We start from the raw sequence: 20,295 nt of genomic DNA, 5'->3' as shown, positions 1-20,295 counted from the left end.
TTTTTTATTTCTGTATACCACACATTCTTTTTGTTGTCACTGGTGAAATCCATTGTGGCACGATGATCTATGTTCACTATCTTGCAATTTGCTTTTAATGACCACCATAAGGACCTCCAGTTGCAGATTGTCGTAAATGGGTTGCGCCAGATTGTATCTGCACACTTTGTAATTGTGGATTAAATTAATCTTTTGACAAAAAATGAGATCTTACTCTAATTGCCAATTCATGATTGATATCATGTGCTGAGTAAGCAGTCATTTCAAAGCCACATATTGATCCAATTTTGTCATTGAGTCATTAGTCAACAACAAAAACTGACATTTTCACGGATTTTGTTCAAAATGGGGATTACTTTACTTGAGTTCAAACAGCCTGACCATTTCTTCTTTACCATGTTGCTGTCCAGCCAAATGAAAAATTGATCCTCGTCCAGATGTGGCTAAGCTGACAGTACTCTGAATCAGAAAGTTGTAATTTCAATTTCCATCTTCAGGACTGGAACGCCGAAATCTAGGTTGATACTGCAGTATACTACTGAGGGAGTTCTTTTTTTTCCATGGCAGCCACTGGCAAGACCAACATCAGTTGCCCATCCAGCAGACAATTGTGGCATATTGGGAATTGTGTTCGCAACAAAAACTTCTGTGTAGATAGCCACAATCTGACCAAAGGAAGTATTGGTTTGATCAGCTTGAGTGTCAGCTGGAGGCATGAGATTGAGAGTTGTGTTGATATCATATTTTTGGATGTAGTCACCACAGACTAAAGAACCACATGCAGAGAAGGAATAGATGGCTACCAGTAAGAAGAAGGGAGACATACAGGTAATCAAGGAAGCCACAGTATACATCTCACTCAGGAACAGTTTTTCTGTTGTGGAAACATGTGAGAACAATGTGAAACAGGCAGATATGCTCAAACAGGTGGATGCTAGGAAGGAGGATGTGCTAGAAATTTTGAAAAACATGAGGATAGATAAGTCCCCTGGGCCAGATGTGATATACCCAAAGTTTCTACAGGAAGTGAGGGAAGAGATTGCTGCTCCTTTGGCAATGATCTTTGTGCCCTTATTGTCCACTGGAGTAGTGCCAGAAGATTGGAGCATGGCAAATGTCATTCCCTTGTTCAAGAAAGGGAATAGGGATAATCCTGGAAATTACAGACCAGCCAGTCTTACTTCTGTGGTGGGAAAATTATTGGAGAGGATTTTGAAAGATATGGTTATTTGGAAAAGCGCAGATTGATTAGAAATAGTCAGCATGGTTTTGTGAGGGGCAGGTCATGCTTCACAAGCTTTATTGAATTCTTTGAGAGTGTGACAAAACCCATTGATGAAGGTAGAGCAGTGGATGTGATGTATATGGATTTTAGCAAGGCATTCAATAAGGTTCCACATGACAGGCTCATTCAAAAAGTAAGGAAGCATGAGATCCAGGGAAATTTGGCTGTCTGGATACAAAATTGGCTGTCCAATATGATGCCTGTGAATCCTCTTTAATCAGAGAGTGGTAGGGGTGTGGAATGCATTGCCAGAGAGGGTAGTGGAGTCGACCTCATTAGGGACATTTAAGCGGCTATTAGATAGGCATATGGATGATAGCATAAGGTAGCGGTGGAGGTGAGACAGACCTGAGGTTTCGGGTAAAAGTTTGGCACAACATTGTGCACCAAAGTGCCTGTACTGTGCTGTACTGTTCTATGTTCTAATAGAAGACAGAGAGTGGTAGTAGATGGCAATTATTCAGCCTGGAGCTCGGTGACCAGTAGTATTCTGCAGGGATCTGTTCTGGGACCTCTGTTGTTTGTGATCTTTATAAACGACTTGGATGAGGAAGTGGTAGGATGGGTTAGTAAGTTTGCCGATGACACAAAGGTTGGTGGAGTTGTGGATAGCATGGAGGGCTGTTGTAGGTTGCAAGGGGACATTGGCAGGATGCAGAGCTGGGCAAAGAAGTGGCAGATGGAATTCAACCCAGAAAAGTGTGAAGTGATTCACTTTGGAATCCACGTCCATAGATCCCTCAGAGTTGCTACCCAAGTTGATAGGGCTGTAAAGAAGGTGTATGGTGTGTTGGCTTTCACTGGCAGGGGAATTGAGTTTAAGAGCCATGAGGTTATGTTGAAGCTCTATAAAACTCTGGTTAGACCACACTTGGAATATTCTGTTGAGTTCTGGTCACCTCATTTTAGGAAACATGTGGAAGCTTTCGAGAAGCTGCAGAGGAGATTTACCAGGATGCTGCCTGGTGTGGAGGGGCAGGTCTTTTGAGGAAAGGTTGATGGAGCTAGGGCTTTTTTCATTGGAATGAAGACGAATGAGAAGAGAGCTGATAGAGGTTTACAAGATGATGAGAGGCATGGATAGAGTGGATAGCCAGAGACTTTTTCCCAGATCCAAAATGACTGTTATGAGGGAGCATAATTTTAAGGTGATTGGAAGAAGGTGTAGGGGAGACGTCTGAGGTAGGTTCTTCACACAGAGGGTGGTGGGCGTGTGGAATGCACTGTTAGCGGTGGTAGTGGAGTCAGATACTTTAGAGACTTATAAGCGATTCTTGGATAGGCACATGGAGGATAGTATAAAGTAGGGTATGCAGGGTAGATTGATCTTAATAGGATAATAGGTTGGCACAACATTGTGGGCCCAAGGGCCTGTACTGTGGTGTATTATTCTTTGTCTGAAAGTGGTAAAAATGACGGTTTCTATTGAATGTAGTCACAGCCCAGCTGATCAAGGAGGAAGGAGAAAAACAGGGAGAACAATAAAGGTTAGAAAGTCAGCAGTGAGGTGTGCAGACACAGACATGACTCCAGGATAATGTCCTCCTGGAGCCAGAGTCCAGAATGTCACGAGACACATGTTAGTGAATATCGCAATAGGCAGCTAAAACAAATGCATGGATGAAGAGTTGATAGAGGAGGAAGGGCTTTAGAATTCTGGATCAATGGGCTGGGAAGTAGAGGACTGGGGTGCAATAGAACATAGAACAGTACAGTACAGGAAGAGGCCCTTTGGCCCACAATGTTGTGTTAAAAATGACACCAAATTAAACTAATCCCTTCTGTCTTCCCTTTGTCCGTGACCCTCCATTCCTAACATATTCATGGGCTAATCTAAAAGTTCCTTAATCGCCCCTAATGTATTTGCCTCCACCACCACCCTGGCAGCATGTTCCACATTCCTGCAGATCTGTGTGTAAAAAAACTTGCCCTTCACATCTCCTTTGAACGTTCCCCCTCTCACTTTAAATGTATCTTTCCAAGTATTAGACATTTCAACTCTGAGAAAAAGACTCTGACTGTCAACCATATCTATGCATCTCATAATTTTACAGACTTCTATCAAGTCTCCCCTCAGCCTCCGCTGCTTCAGAGAAAGCAAACTGAATATTTTCTTGTCTCTCCTTATAACTCATACTCTCTAATCCAGGCAGCATCCCGTAAACCTCTTCCGCACCTTCTCCAAAGCCTCCACATCCTTCATGTAATGCAGCAAACAGAATTGAATGCAATACTCTGTGTGGCCTGACCGTAGTCTCATAAAGCTGCAACATGACATCCTGACTCTTGTACTCACTTCCACGACCAATAAAGACAAGCATGCCATATGCCTTCTTTGCCACCCTATCTATTTCACTAGCCACTTCCAGGAAGCTATGGACTTCAGTCCCTAGATACCTCTGTACACCAGTGCTGTTCAGGGTCCTGCCATTATCTGTATGCTTTTCCTTCACATTTGCTGTTTGAAAGTACAGCACCTTACACTTACCCTGATTAAACTCCATGTGCCATTTCTCTGCTCATATCTGCAACTGATCTATATCCCACTGTATCCTTTGACAACCTTCGATACTATTCACAACTCCACCAATCTTTGTGTCGTCTGCAAAATTACTAACCCACCCATTTACATTTTCATCCAAGTCAATTTATAAAAATCACGAACAGCAGAGGTCTTAGTATGGATCCCTGGGGAACACCACTTGTCACGGACCTCCAGCCACAAAAATACCCTTGCACCCCTACCCTCTGCCTTCTATGGGCAAGCCAATTCTGAATCCAAGGGGCCAAGTCAATGTGGATCCCATGCATCTTAAGGAGGTGTTAGTATAGTTGTTAATATAATTTACACTAATTTGAAAAGGAGGTTAGCACACTGAGTGTATATTCAGTAGATTTTGGCAGCTGCCTGTCTGTGGCATTTGGAAGCACCATGGCATTGTCCAGCCAGGCTCCTGTGCAGAATGATCAGAGCCCAGCTTATTTGTGACCACAGACAACACTTCTTGCAGATCTATCCTCCATCCAGGTAGCTGTCACGATTCAGATATTGTGCACAGCTCCCAGGTTCCCTGAACGTTTTGCCCCCATAAGTAATCTGAAAGTGCTGGTTCATGGGTGACAAGGGATACTCCTGGAAGGCATAATCTCAGTGACTTCAAAAAGTGATGGTGAGTTAGGCATGTGGCATGAAAACCCAGGGATCCTTCTCTCCTTCAGTGTTATTTGAGTAAAACCAGAGAAAATATAGCCAGATACAAAATAGGGATGTGAATTGGATCAGAGCAGCAGCCATACTGCCAGAGGTTTTTCCTCAACCCTGCAGCTATCGTACTGTTTACAGACATGATTAATATGTACACAGATAATGGGAACTGCAGATGCTGGAGAATCCAAGATAACAAAGTGTGGAGCTGGATGAACACAGCAGGCCAAGCAGCATCTTAGGTGTACCTAAGATGCTGCTTGGCCTGCTGTGTTCATCCAGCTCCACGCTTGATTAATATGTACAGTTGCTCCAAAGGGATTGCATCAATAATTTCAAGCAAAATAGCAATCTTTAACAAAATACAAGTAGCACAGCTGACAACGAATGCACAAAAATCACAATATGCCAAGCATGAGACATGGGGCTTTTGAAAAATGTAGGAGAAATATTTGTTTAATTATGCAAACGTGAAACTGCAGGAAAGTACAGCCAAGCAGCTCATTTAATTTGCTGAAATAATTGAAAAGTAGGAACCAACTTCAATGCACTAACTGTAATAAAAAACTGTAGAACTGCAGACGCCACAAATCGGAAACAAAAACAGAAATTGCTGGAAAAGCTCAGAATTATGCAGGTTACAGTATAAAGGGCATGATGGGAAAGGGGCTAGACTATAAATGGTAAATTCTACACAATTAACCCTGTCATAACAAAAACAAAGTTGCTGGAAAGGCTCAGCAGGTATGGCAGCATCTGTGAAGGAAGAAACACAGTTAACGGGACTGTGTTCTGAGGAAGGGTCACTGGACCCAAAACGTTAACTCTTTTTTTCCTCACAAATGCTGCCAGACCTGCTAGCTTTTCCAGCAACTTTGTTTTTGTTCCTGATATACAGATTTGGTTATTTCGGTTTTTACAATTAACTCTGTGTCACTTTCCCCTTGCTCATGCAGATAAAGATAAAAGTTGACAAAACAGCACAGCTCCTGGTGGAATCTTAATAGCATTGAAGAGTTTCTAAGTTCTGGAACAAAATTGAGTGTTGACATTGCTGATGATGCCTGCTCACCCTCTTTTGTGACGTTCCTGGAAGTGAACAAGTACAGGCCATTCCTGCAGTCCCATCCATTTAAAAGGGTACAAAGCTCAGCAGGCCCACTAAGAGGGTCCACAGTGATGTCCTGCTGTCAGACATGGTGGACCCAACTGCCCTATGTAGAGGAACACAAGAGTGTCTCAAGATAGAGGCAGCTTTATCTACATAGGGCAGTTGGGTCCACCATGCCTGACAGCAGGACATCACTGTGGACCCTCTCAGTGGGCCTGCTGAGTTTTGAAATTAGTAGAACTATTTGTAGCCAAAACAGCTAGATTGGCATAGTTGAGTGGGCTCCTTCCACCGTTTCGGCCCTGCAGCTAGATGGATTGGGTGATTGAGTTCATGGATAAAGTAAGTCTTGGCGCCTCTCCCCAGCCTGCCAATATACGGTCAGTTCCAATGACTACCTGGCTATTACCATGTAAGATCTTACTAGCACCAATCTGGTGCCAAGTGACCGGATAATTGCCATAATGGGCTATCTGTCACTACTGGGTGGATAGCCACCCCCATTGCTTACCTTTTTTAAAAAAACTGCCTTACAATCTTTGATTTCCCTCCAAATCCCCGGATTCATTTTGTCTCGTGGACACTTACAGCACTGAAGGCAGCCATTTGGACCATTGTGTCCACACCAGTCAACAAAAATCTGACTACACTAAACATATATTGCAACTCTTGCCCCATAACCCAGGAGGCTATGGCAATGCAAGTGAATATCAAAACATGCCTGAATGTTACTGGAATTTCTGACTCAATCAGCTTTTCAGACATTACAAGCTTCTTAATATTCGACTCTCTCAGAAAGAGGGTGTGCCTGAGATAGGAAGCAGTTCCATATCTATGAGGACTCAATATCTGAGTTATTACCAAGGCAGATTTTGGAAGACATGAGGACAATGAACTCTGGAGAGGTGTATAGAACCGTGAATCACATCATTCTTGAATGCTGTTATTATTTGTGTACATATTTGTATGATGTTTTGCAAAATCAGACATCTCCATGCAAATGAAATGGGATTTGGAGATATTAGGATTAAGGGACATTGTGGTCAATTAAGCTTGTGGTCAATTTCTGTCTGAGCCTGTTACAAGCAAAATAAGGAGCATCTCTCAAGTTTGCTTCTACTGTTGTTGCCATGACTGGAGGATCCAAACTCATAATTAGTTTCAATTTGTCAGTCTGTACAGTGAATGACTACAAACAACCAAGAAGGAAAGATTGTGGGATCTCAGTTATCCATTGTTGCATGCTTACGCTGATCTTTGAGCATTCTGAGAGATTTCCTGCAGTGACACACTCTTAGACTAGTAACGGGTATCCAGTTAGTGCTCATGCCATGTATGATTGACTACATATTGTGTCCCTGCAATAATGAGATACAGTGCTGGCTCTGAGCGCAGTATATTCATAGCAGCTTGAGAGGAACTAAATCGTGGCACTGAAGCTCAAGCAGGGTTAGATGCCTATGCTGTTACCAACATTTTTTTTGCTCACAGCTCAACAGTTTGATGTATTGTTGTCCCCAGTGCAACTGCTTTATCAAGACAAAAAAAAAACACACAAATATGTAATTGAGAAATGTTGCAAAACACAATGAACTGGACTCATTTTTGTCTCTTGGACATTTACAGCACAGAAGGCAGCTATTTGGCCCATTGTGTCCATACCAGTCAACAAAGATCGAACTACACTAATTTTATATTGCAGCCCCATTACGCTGGAGGCTATGGCAATGCAAGTGAATATCAAGTCATGCTTGAACATTGCTGGAGTTTCTGACTCAATCAGCTTTTCAGACAGTATGTTCCAGACTCCCACCACCATCTGCAGACCGGTTTTGCAGTCTGTCCAACTTTTATTTTGCAGAGAGAAAATTTATGATGAAAGAGAGGCAACCCACTGTGTGAATCTAGAGGCTCTTATCATATAGAAATCAACTAAGTAGTGTGGCAGACTCTTAACATGGATCCATGACGCCTGTCAGACAAATTTTGATGGCAATGTTGAATTACAAGCGAATAGTTGTCAGTCACTGGAGGTTCACCAGTGACAGGGAACACCTTGCATCCTTCCTCATGTGTCTGCGTCATACAGACAGCTGTTTGGTCATGGCCAAGTGGCTGTTTCTGTTGTCGAGCTTGCTGTGCCTTGGCTGTGGCTGAAAGTCGTGTACTTCTTATAAGCCTCAGGGGAGGTGATGGCCAAGTGGTATTATTGCAGGACTGTTAATCCAAAGACCCAGATAATGTTCTGGAGACCCGGGTTCAAATCTTAATTCCAGATATTTATTGAATTCAAACGCCATTCCAATTGGTGGAATTTGAATTCAATAAATATCTCACATTAAGAATCGAATGATGACCAAGAATACATTGTCTTTTGTTGGAAAAACCTATTTGGTTCACTCATGTCCTTTAGGGAAGGAAACTGCCATCCTTACCTGGTCTGGCCTCCATGTGACTCCGGACCCACAGCAATAGGGTTGACTCTTAACTCCCCTCTGGACAATTAGGGATGGGCAATAAATGCTGGCTTAGCCAACGATGCCCTTATCCTATGAATGAAGGAAAAAAAAAATAAATTTCTGCTGCTTCGGTTGGAATTTATCAGCATGAGCGTTTTATATGTTACACTGAGCTGAAAATGTCTCCATAGTACTAAATTTTAAAGTAATTTGTACAATTATGGTTATTTAGTAGCACACAGCTTGAGCATTGCTGATAGAAGACATATTCTGTCAAAGCTTTTCATCTTGCGTTGGTCCCAACAGTATGCATTTATACTGCCTGAGGAACCAACACTGATGGTTGACAAGTGGACCCTAATTGATAGACACTTTGCTAAGGAAAATACAACAGTAATATGATAACTGACAGTTAACTGCCAAATTTTGTTTAACATTTAAACCAGGTTGATTGACTTGGGCGTGGCATTGATCTGAGAAATGAACTAGGGAACAGCTGTCGTGACAGCTGGAGTTGACACAAGTTTAGTGTGTGTGCATAGATAATAAAGTGTGGAGCTGGAGGAATACAGCAGGCCAAGCAGCATCAGAGGAAGAGGAAGAAGGATCCCGGACCGAAATGTCAGCTCTCCTGCTCCAGTGATGCTGCCTGGCCTGCTGTGTTCGTCCAGCTCCACATTTTGTTATCTCTGACTCCAGCATCTGCAGTTCTTGCCATCTCACTGTGCGTGCATGTTCTTTCCATCAGGAGGGCAAAGGGCCATGTGTATTAATATACGTATCTTCCAGTATGTACAAAACACCACACTGGAAGCCAAATTAACAATCTTAGGTTAGTTGTTTGCATGATTCTTCACAAACTCAAATGTTTGTCTATTTAACAAAGTATGTCTAATTTTGGACTCTGTTTTGAGTTTTACAAGCATGTGCTGGTTGGGTTCAATTAATAGCTTGCCTGTTGTGAACAGCCAAGTGGATATTCTGTTTGATATGATATGCCCTGGTGTGTCACGGTACCTAAAGCCTGTATATCTAGCTAGCATCACACAGCATTGAAATTCACATATCACCTTACTTATTTGTGTGAAAGGCAGAAAGTTGATGGCAGCATCCTGTTATTGGCAACAACCTGTCATGTTGTTACTGCATAGTAGCAGTGTGAAACATCTGTTCAAAATTTTTATACACCATGAAAACTATACCAGGCACATTTCAGGACCAAGAGTGAGAGCCCTTCAGCCTGTTCAGGAGTTTGCATGATGTGGAGCAACAACTGATCTGATCAGACTAGCCATTATGTTGCAGGATGGTATCGAGCTTACTCAGAGAACAAAGACCTCTGAATCTGTTTACAAGCCTTTTTTAAAATTCATTCGTTGGATTTGGGATTCAGTGGCCAAGACATTATTTATTACCCATTCCTAATTGCACTAGAGAGGGCGGTGATGAGTTTCCTTCTTAAACTGTTGCAGTCCAGAGGTATCTGCAACAGCTAGAACTAGTGAGGTTTCTTAGGAAACATAATCTACTTTGCCATACATTGTGTCATTAAAACTGAACTCAAATGCATAAGTTACTGAGTTCATAAGTTCAATGTAAACCGATTCACACAATGTTGGCAGATGTAGATTGCCAGGATAAAAACCAAAAGAACTGTAGTTGCCGTAAATCAGGAACAAAAACAAAGTTGCTGCAAAAGCTCAGCAGGTCTGGCAGCATCTGTGAAGGAGAAAAAGAGATAATGGGAACTGCAGATGCTGGAGAATCCAAGATAACAAAGTGAGAAGCTGGATGAACACAGCAGGCCAAGCAGCATCTTAGGAGCGCAAAAGCTGATGTTTCAGGCCTAAGCTCTCTGATGAAGAGTCTAGGCCCGAAACGTCAGCTTTTATGCTCCTAAGTTGCTGCTTGGCGTGCTGTGTTCATCCAGCTTCACACTTTGTTATCAAGGCAAAAACAGAGTTTATGCTTCGGGTCTGGTGACCCTTCCTCAGAACTGCAGAACTTCCTCAGGAATCCTTCACATTGAATGATTGCAAAAATTGCATATTTGGCCAGCTCATGTTGTGCAGAGTGGTCATAAATAAAATAGGGCACGAAAGGACATTAGCAGTCATGAGCAGCCAAAACATACACAGACCCCGTGAGATGTGAGGATGAATATTATCATATATATGATCTGTCAGCTCACTGCTTTTACGTAAGTCCTATAAGCATTTATAAGTTCTGAGAAAGGGCCACCAGACCCCGAAACATTAATTCGGATTTCCCTTTGTAAATGCTTTCAGACCTGCTGGGCTTTTCCAGCAATTTATGTTTTTGAAGCAACATTTATTTTAAACTTGTTCTAAGTAAGTACGTCTGCTCATGCAAACTGGCTGGTCCAATGAATACCAATTTGGACCCATCATGAAGAATGGTCTCCCTTTTGATGATACAGTTACACTTGTTAGGGATAACTATTCATGTTCGTTTCAGAGATAATGGGAACTGCAGATGCTGGAGATTCCAAGATAATAAAATGTGAGGCTGGATGAACACAGCAGACCAAGCAGCATCTCAGGAGCACAAAAGCTGACGTTTCGGGCCTAGACCCTTCATCTAGGCCCGAAACGTCAGCTTTTGTGCTCCTGAGATGCTGCTTGGCCTGCTGTGTTCATCCAGCCTCACATTTTATTATCTATTCATGTTCGTTTGTCAGGTTTACTGATATGTATGCCTCGGTTGGCCTACTGGCATTACGTTGCATGTAAGAACCAGACAAGTCATTTGGAATCCCACAAATTATTGTGCAGTATTTAGATCAATCTGTCTTATGGTATGTGCATTTCACTGCTGTTTTAATACTAGGTGAATAGGCCATGTGTATAAAGACTGGTAGACCATATCAAACAGCATATCCTTTCGGCTGTTTGCGACAGGCAAGATACTGACTGTAGCCCACCAAGTTGATCCCATTTCATGAAAGTCATGGTAGACTGAGGTTTGGGGAATATGCTGGGCCACAACTGTAGAACATTAATTTTTAATAGTTTCAAATGAAAACAAATCACAGATGAAATTATATTTGTTCTATCATTGAGGGACCATCAATGAACACAAGCTTATGTGTGAGTCAGACACAAAATAGGGAAAGCAAACAGAACATGAAATCTTCACTGTCGATTAAATCATACCCTTGTGTCTTTGCTTGGATATCGTTGGGTTAAAGTGAGTTCTAATTCACAATGTGATGCAGTTAAATTATTTTATAGCTATTCACAATATATTAATCATTTGGATGAGGGAACAAAATGTAACATCTCCAAGTTTGCAGATGATATCAAGTTGGGTGGGAGGGTGAGCTGTGAGGAAGATGCAGAGATCCTTCGGCATGATCGCCACAGGTTGGGTGAGTGGGCAAATCAATGCCAGATGCAGTATAATTTGGATAAATGTGACCCTTCTGAAGGCTGTGAGGAAGGGTCACCGAACCCGAAACGTTAACTCTGTTTTCTCCTCCAGAGATGCTGCTAGACCAGATGATGCTTTTGAAGTTGTTGCAGATGCATTTGTAAACTTTTATGTCTGTTCCTCTAGTTTCCCCAGATGTTGCGTCAAGATTTCATCAACATTGGTTTCCCACTCTGAGAATGAACAATGGGCCAATTAAACTGCCACCAGTGAGCCAACAAACCACTCCTGGCTTGACTCCTTTGGCTGGCGGAGTGACAATGGAGAAAGCAGTTACTAAAGCTAAACCACCTCCAACTCTCAAGACAGATAAGCCATACACGACTTTAAGCTTATCATCTTCCGTTGGCACTATGATGACAGATCCTGCAATCCTCAACTCTGGAACCGTATCCCAGATTGCTGTTCAACCCAAGTTTCTAAAAAAAACAACCACGTTTTGGAGACCTGCAGCCTCTGCACTGCGAGCTGTGACGGCATCGCAAGCCATTTCCATCACCCGCATCAGTAATGAGTTAGTTCCTACTGAGAAAAAGATGACCTGTGCTGACATGCCTTGCTTCAATGGAGTTCCCTGTGAGCCCACACAATTTGGGAGCTTTAAATGTGGACGATGCCCTTTTGGATACACTGGTGATGGTGTAACATGCAAAGGTAAATGCACTGACTACGAAAAGAGTTCATATAGATCACAATTGTATTGGTTATGTTGCTTTCTGTACAACTATTGTTCAATCCACATAGCTGCTTCAGAAATTGTGCGTTTAGTGTGCACCTTCATTGATCTTATCTCACATCTTTATTTGTATACTCCTCCATAAAGGTTCTGCTTCACAGTACTGGTGACTTGTCTAGGCCATGTCGTGCAACTCCACCCTCAGACACTAGATTCCCTACCTCCTCAGTTTCTCTCTCAGCAGCTTAAATTCTCATTGCCATTACAAGTTTTCTCATCAAGTGTGTTTGCATTATCCCAGTTTTTCCTCTGTCCCACTCTGCTCGGTTGTGAGATGTGTCTTGGAACATGCAAAACATTTTTTTTGTATCTGCAAACGAGAGAGACTTAAGATTGTCCATATCTTAAAACTAATTTAGTTATAAAAAGTATAATGGATTATGCAATGGCGTATCATAGTTGACTGATTATAAGCCTTACTCTTCCCCATCTACATCTGAATTCTGTGTCCAGAATGATCTCTGGCCTATCCATGATACTAAATGCAGCTCAACTTTGTCTCCTCCATTTAAACACACCCCATTTCCAAATATTCCTACGAACGATTTTGCACCTATTTTCTCACCAGAAAATCCTGCTGTGTTCTTGTGCCACTTGTTACCAATTACTTTTCAGACAAATGTTGCAGGAATAACAGTCACGTGTGGCATTTTTGAAAAGAAAGATAGGCCCCAGCTAACAACTATGATATTTATTAGCTATATGCAGGTACCCTTGTGGAAAGAATATGGAATGTGCAGCTCCCAACACATGTCGTTGCAAGCCTGGTTACACAGGGTATAACTGTCACATAGGTAAGAACTCTACTTTGCTTAAAGACTCTGTGCAAAAAATGTCCTTGTTTGAAATGTTTAAATTTGCAATGTTATTGGCTGTGAATGAATGACTGCAGACTATTTTATTGGCACAGACTCTAAAGTTATGCTCACTTGTCTTTATTAGCAATCTGTCGGCCTGATTGCAAAAACAGAGGGAAATGCATCAAACCAGATGTGTGTGAGTGTCCCCAAGGATACAATGGCCCGACCTGTGAAGATGGTAGGAATATTTCATTTCCATCCTGTCCACCTACAAAAGGGGTATAAGTTGCATGCTGCCTCCTTGTACACCTTCAGTGTCTTTACATGGTATGAGAACCAAGATAAATATTGGTAAAATTTACAAAATACATTTTTCGAGCTTTTTCACGTCCCTTCATTATTTGGACTGCCATTGCAAGAATTGCTGTTGGTTTCTTGTAGCTTGCGTGACCAGCTATCAATCTGCACAACTCTTGCCTCCACAAATTCTCTCTTCCTAACAGAGAGCCATGGATTCCCATTCTGTCTTTGTTTTGGTAAAACAGGAGAACAGCAGAAACTCTAACACCTCTCTGACACTAATTTGATTTAGTCCCTCCCTAGTTTCCTTTGATTTTTGTTATTTTTTGTTATAGTGACACTGCCCCTGGAGAGCACATTGAGCTCGTTGACACAGGGTCTTGTGGTACAGTGGTTACGTCCTTACCTTCGGGCTAGAAGGCCTCAATTCAGGTCCCATCTTCTCCACGGGTATGTCATAACATGTGTGAACAAGCTGATTTTGAAAATATCTCGAAGTAATATGACATAGCATCATATTTTGATCACAAAAGGTAGCTCCTGGGCAATCAAGATTTCTCCTATTACAATGTTTGAGCATCTTAATACAATCCATGCACCCACCACTGAATAAGCACATTGTTAGTATATCAAAGGCATAATCTTGTTGTCTCGATTGATCTGGAAACATCTTCCGGTACTAGCTCAAGTTTGTGTTTAAGGTTAAAAATGTCGAAGGCCTCATGAGAATTGGCTGGAGATATAGAAGCAACCTGAAGAAGTTGCAAAGGAATATCCATACCAAGACAGATTCATGCAATTCTTAAATGGAATATCTCAGTCTCCGCATGTACTGACTGCATTGAAGGTGTACTTTACCCTTCTCTTCACTAAATTCCAACAACTGTTTTCCATTCTATATAATTCTTAAAGCTCTCATTCTTAAAGGCAACATTCTTTAAAAAGCATGATTCAATATAGATGTTTTCTGTGTTCTGCTTCATCACATAGGAAATGTAATGAAAAATCTTAACCTCATAACTGAACACACAATTATAGGGCCTCATTAGCAATCCATCATCTGTGTCTGTGTGTGCGACATACTTATTTACTAACTTTTAGTGTCAAGACATGTCACAAGAATGTTCTCCAAGGTGCTACTCGTGAAACAATGTCAAACACGGTCTCTTCAGACTGAGCTGACACTTGGCTCATCCGGTTAAATTCTAGGATATACCTCTTATAGTCTTCTTTTGATGATTGTATGAAATTAGACAGTAGGACCTGGAAAACTGAGAAGCACAATCCACTCCCATTCTGGCAAACCTATGTAACAGTCATCTTACCATTGATGAAAGAAATACCGTTCTGCTGTAGATGTAGCTGACACTGCCACATGAAGTAAAATGCCTTGCACTGTGTTTAAAATGTATTTCAATGGACTGGATTGAAATGTTAATGTTCCACATAGTGATGGCACTACCATTAAGTCATGATGTTCTATCAGTGCTCTTCTGGTTGTTGTAGGGAGCAGCAGCGAAGTGGGAATGCTTTCCCCACTGACAGACATTTAAGGCATGCCTGAGAAGCCTGCCTCAGGATTCATTATTGTATTGGCCCAACACTGAGCTTAGAAATCTGAGCTTTGCACATTTTGGTTATTTGCTACCATCTTCACCCTTGGCTGAATCGCAAACCTAACTGTTAAAACAGTGACGCAATGATCACAGTTTCCAAAGATGCTGTCAAAAAAAAACTTGATTTGCTGAGATCTGTTATGTAGGTAGTGCACAATGCTGTTACTGCATCAGTTGTGATGAAATCCATTCCCAAGATTCTGAGAATGTAATATTCAGGGAACAGAGCATTCCCAAAAATAATGGCAGCATCTGTGGAGGAAGAAACAGAATTAACAGTCTTCAGAGAAGAGTCATATTGGACTTGAACCATTAACATCTCTGTCCACAGATGGTGCCAGATCTGCTGAGTCTCTCCAGCAGTTTCAGTTTTTATTTCACATCCCCAGTACTTGGCTCTTTCATTAGCATTCCGAAAGATGTGAGGGAACAACAAGCACTGTTCTGCCCTGTGATAGCGATGGGGCTATATCTGTTCTAATGTGTAACATGAACGTTGTACTTTGTTCAAAACCATGGAATCTTGTGGCTTTGTTCTCTCTGTATGTCCTCCAGATCTCATCTGTTGTCTACTTTAAAACTAAAGGTTACTTTTCTTGAAAGGTGCATTGTAACAATTTGGTGATCTTGCCTGGGATCATAACAAAAATCATAACAAAACATGTCAGTCTGGTCTAAATAATACTGTACGAATGACAGCAGTAATACAGCCTATGACACTAATTCAATTAATTTCTTAATATCCAGAATTAACTTGGGAAATATAGGCAGTACACAGTGATCAGACCCATGGTGCACATCAAATAGCAAATGCAGTCGAGACATATCCCATGGATTTATCATCCAACCCCTGTGCCCCATATTTAATGACATGACGGATCATTAAATTTCATTAAACTTCATAAGGGATTATTCTTCTTTCTATTTGCCAATCCAGCCTTGATACGTTGTCTCAAGAACCATTTCACCATAGACAGCCTGAACAACTGCACCTATTCTGATTTGCTCCTCTTGGACGTATTCATAGGCACAATTCTAGCTTTTCACTGACAGTAGATTTCTTCAAGCTTGAAACTGCCCCAGGGTTTTCACTGAGCTCTAACCTTCCTCAGATGTTTTAAGCTGTGCTTTTCCAACTCCCACACTCAGCTATTGATCCTTACAGGCTTCTGCTGAATTCCTCATGTCATCCCCCTTCACTGACCTGGTGGTCTTCTCACTTCCTCAGCTCCTTGCGTCTATTCTAAGCCTTGCTCTAAGCTGCCTATTAATTTCTAGCAGTTCTCCCTGAGTTTGTTGTCACGGAGAATATGATAGAGCCTTCTAACTGATTTCTCTTTCCCTATTGTGCAGCTCAAAATCAGCACACCCAAAATAGAGATAACAAGGTGTAGAGCTGGATGAACACAGCAGGCCAAGCAGCATCAGAGGAGCAGGAAAGCTGACGTTTCGGACCTAGACCCTTCTAGCTCTTCACCTTGCTATTTCAGATTCTCTAGCATCTGCAGTTCCTACTATCTCTCACCCCTAAAATAGAGTCTGTTTTGTCCCTTTAGAGTCATAGGAATCTACAGCACAAAAAAAGTTCCTTTAGCCCACTATGTCTGTGCTGGTCAAAAACACCCAGCTAACTATCCCAAGATAATAAAATGTGAGGCTGGATGAACACAGCAGGCCCAGCAGCATCTCAGGAGCACAAAAGCTGACGTTTCGGGCCTAGACCCTTCTCATCCAGCCTCACATTTTATTATCTTGGATTCTCCAGCATCTGCAGCTCCCATTATCACAGCTAACTATCCCAATCCCATTTTCCAGCACTTGGCCCATATTCTTGCGAGTATAACGTAAATACTTCATAAACATAATGAGGATTTCTGCCTGAACCACCCTTGCAGGCAGCAAGTTCAAGATTCCCACCACCCTCTGGAGGCAAATAAAGTTCCTAACATCTCCTCTAAATCTTCTGCCCATTGCCTTAAATCAATGCCCTCTGGTCATTGGTCTTTCCATCAAAGGGAGACATTTCTTCCAGTCTGACCCATCTATGCCCATCACAATTGTATAAATCTCATTTATGATCCTTCTCAATCTCCTTTGTTCCAAGGGAAACATCCCCAGGTTATCTAATCTCTCTTCATAACTAAAACTCTCCAGCCCAGACGACATGCTGGTAAATCTCCTTGACAGTCTGTACAATTTGTCACATTCCTCCTAGATTCCAGTACTATGCACAGCACTCTGGCTGTGGCTTAAGCAACAGTTTATACCATTCCAGCATAACCTCCCTTACTCTTTCTCAAACTATCCATGATACCCTGAAACTGCTTTTCAATAACCTTTTAACTGTACTGAAAGACCTGTCAAAAACTTTGCAACAAACCCTGTTGCTATCAGAGGGCAGTTTTGAATATTGCTACCTAACATCTTTTGGAATGATCTGTTCTGTCTCACTCTTGCAAAAATGTGGAACTGGATTTCATCTTTCACTGGTGAAGGGCTTTATTGTATTCCCTTCATCTGACAGTATCTGTTATTTTATTCTATTGATATTTAATCAGTGACAAGATGTTCTCCAATTGATTCCCTTAATGATTGACAGAGAATAGGTATTTCAACAGAAACTAAAAGGCATTAAGTTACAATCCAGCTTCTGTTCTGTTTTCAGTACTGAAATTGATGAGACTGATGAAATATGAAAGTATAAGGCAACTCAACGTGCATATCAATGCTGTGGTGTACTGATGATGTTTTCTTCTCCAAAAAAGCTCTCTGTATTCCACCTTGTGAACATGGTGGATCTTGTATAACCAGAAATACCTGCTCTTGCCATTATGGATTTGTGGGCCCAAGATGTGAAACAAGTAAGTATACTATTTGGCTTGGTATTATCCTGAACATCAAAAACTTAAAATTTCCTCATGCAATGTAAGTTGGGCTTTATTAAAGAGAGGATCAAGTGCAAATTATATCCTTGTTACATGAAAAATTGGCACCCTGGTATTTATTAAATATGAATCATTCTGCTCCAGTGTGGCAAATCGTCTGACTGTTCTGGAGGATTCAATAGAGAAGTAATATTGGTCATTTGCTCAATATAACTTGAAGCCAGAGCAAGATATTGTCCAATGGCTGACCAGATATATGGAATAGACCACCTGAAAATATTGTTCAATTTGAGATGATTTAATACTTTTTAAAAAGGACCTAATCAATACTTGTCAAGATTAAAATAGTAGAGTCATTTCACAGACTGTGAAATCTGAAACAAAAATAGAGCATGCTGGACAAACTCAACAGGTCTGGCAGCATCTGTGGAGGGAAAACAGAGTTAACATTTTGAATCTTATGATACTTTAGAACTAAAAGAAGCTGGGAAATGATGGCATTTATCTTGAAGAAGGGGTTTGGGGGAATGGGCACTGGAGTGGGAAATGAGATGAATAGATGGAAGCAGGGCCACTGAATAAGCCGATAAGATCATAAGAAAAAGAAACAGGAGCAGGCCATTCAGCCTGTCCACCATTCATGGTGGATCTCATATTCCTGAAAACTATTTTCCAGCACTTTCCTTGAAACCCTTAATTCCCGAACTGGTCAAGAATCCACCTCACTGAACCTTAAGTGTATTAAGAACTCTGTTCCCATAGTTCTCTGTAGCAAGGAATTCCAAAGACTCTCAACCCTCCAAGAGAAGAAATTCATCCTATCTCAGTTCTAAATTTGCACCTCTTTATTCTAACACTCTGTCCTATGGTCCTACACTCCACTATGAGGCGAAGCATCCTGTCAGCATTGACCCTAAGGAATCTTACATGTTTCAAGAAGAACACCTCTCGTTCTCCTAGACTCCAGTAAGTACTGTCCAGTCTTTTCAGCCTTTGTTCATGAGGCTGTTCCTGAGTACCAGGGATCATCCAAGGGCACCTTCTCTGAACTGCCTCCAACTGAAACAATGTTTTCCCTTAAATAACAGGACCAAAATGGCTCAGAGTACTCCAGATGTGATCTCACCAACATCTTGTACAGTTGCAGGAAGACATCTCAACTCTTTTACTTGAATCCTCTTGAAATAAGGACCAACATTTCATTACCCTTCCTGAATGCCTGCTGCACTGTTGTGCAAGCTTTCTGTGTTTCACAGAACCTCCAAGTCCCATTATGTTGCAGCTTTCTGCAGTCTACTCCATTCAAATAATAGTTATTTTGCACTCCCTTCCAAAATGAACAACTTCAGATTTTCCTACAAGAAACCCCATTTGCCATCTTTTCCCTACTTACTTAACCTATCAGTATCTCTTTGCAAACAGTTTGTATCCTTCTTGCAACTTGCCTTTCCACCTATTTTTGTATCGTCTGAAATTTGGCTACAGTACATTCTCTTAATTCCTCTAAGTCATTAACATATGTACTGCAAGCAGTTGTAGTTCCGGTACTGATCCACATGGACCCCCATAGACCACAGATCACCGACCTGAATAGTAAATCCTCAGCCCCATTCACTGTTACCTGCCCATTAACCAATTCCCTATCAATATCAACGTACTACTTCCAACCTCCCATGGCTGTGCGAGGAGCAACCCATAGAGAGCAGAACCTGGGGCTGTAGAAGTGGGTAAAGAACAATGGGAATTAGGCTTTACATCACTTGAAAATATCTGTTCTGTTGAAATTGTGATGTTCTTCATTTCTTTGTGCCAGCGGACCTGTTGAATTCAACTGTTTTGTATTTACAGTGGTTTGCAATAGACACTGTCAGAATGGCGGGAAGTGTATTTCCCCTGATGTGTGTAAATGTAAGGATGGTTGGTCGGGACCCTCCTGTGAAACAGGTAAATTGATTGGAACCTTGAGTATTGAACTTCTGTGTGCACATGAACTTATGGTTGTGATGTCAACTCGAGCTTTTGCACGTCTGTCCAAGGAGAGTTTTTGCAAGGTTTAACCGAATATGATGTTCTCCTCAAAGTCATCCTCAACCCACAGCAAATACCTAAGAAACAGAAGTTATTCTGTTTCTCTTAATGGCAATGCACATAACTTTTAATTGATACACTGATTAATTTCTCATTTTGTGCAGCTGTTTGCACCCCTATATGTCTTAATGGCGGAATTTGTGTTCGACACAATATATGTATCTGTCCTCGTGGTTTCTATGGACTTCACTGTCAGAGTGGTAAGTTCTCTCCCTAAGGGCTTTTATTTATGATTTAGCACTGTGCACTATTCGGCAATGACTGGGTTTCTGCAAATGATCTAATGGCTAAGAAATGCATGTAAATAACATTGCACGGCTTCCTGTTCAATATAGGTCAGAATAAGTAATTCTGAGC

The 20,295-nt window shown here is 41.5% G+C and overlaps 1 protein-coding gene and 1 long non-coding RNA gene across 6 annotated transcripts in view; one reads left to right on the top strand and one right to left on the bottom strand.

Annotated features, from left to right (window-relative positions):
• Positions 1-20,295, bottom strand: part of LOC132209825 (uncharacterized) — an 86,783-nt gene that overhangs the window by 1,793 nt on the left and 64,695 nt on the right. Inside the window, exon 4 of the long non-coding RNA XR_009445959.1 lies at positions 8,037-8,150. This is a non-coding gene — a long non-coding RNA (uncharacterized LOC132209825). The remainder of the gene's footprint in view (positions 1-8,036; positions 8,151-20,295) is intronic.
• LOC125454026 (von Willebrand factor D and EGF domain-containing protein-like) overlaps positions 1-20,295 on the top strand; it is a 304,266-nt gene that overhangs the window by 257,171 nt on the left and 26,800 nt on the right. For all 5 annotated transcript variants that reach the window (XM_059647440.1, XM_059647438.1, XM_059647437.1 and 2 more), the window contains 6 exons: positions 11,640-12,167; positions 12,948-13,043; positions 13,192-13,287; positions 17,731-17,826; positions 19,699-19,794; positions 20,043-20,138. In XM_059647440.1, coding sequence (XP_059503423.1) covers positions 11,640-12,167; positions 12,948-13,043; positions 13,192-13,287; positions 17,731-17,826; positions 19,699-19,794; positions 20,043-20,138 — 1,008 coding nt within the window. The remainder of the gene's footprint in view (positions 1-11,639; positions 12,168-12,947; positions 13,044-13,191; positions 13,288-17,730; positions 17,827-19,698; positions 19,795-20,042; positions 20,139-20,295) is intronic.

The sequence above is a fragment of the Stegostoma tigrinum genome, chromosome 7, assembly GCF_030684315.1.
Source record: "Stegostoma tigrinum isolate sSteTig4 chromosome 7, sSteTig4.hap1, whole genome shotgun sequence".
NCBI classification, from domain to species: domain Eukaryota; kingdom Metazoa; phylum Chordata; class Chondrichthyes; order Orectolobiformes; family Stegostomatidae; genus Stegostoma; species Stegostoma tigrinum.
Note: the sequence above shows the minus strand (reverse complement) of the source record. Positions and strands in the feature narration are given on the sequence as shown.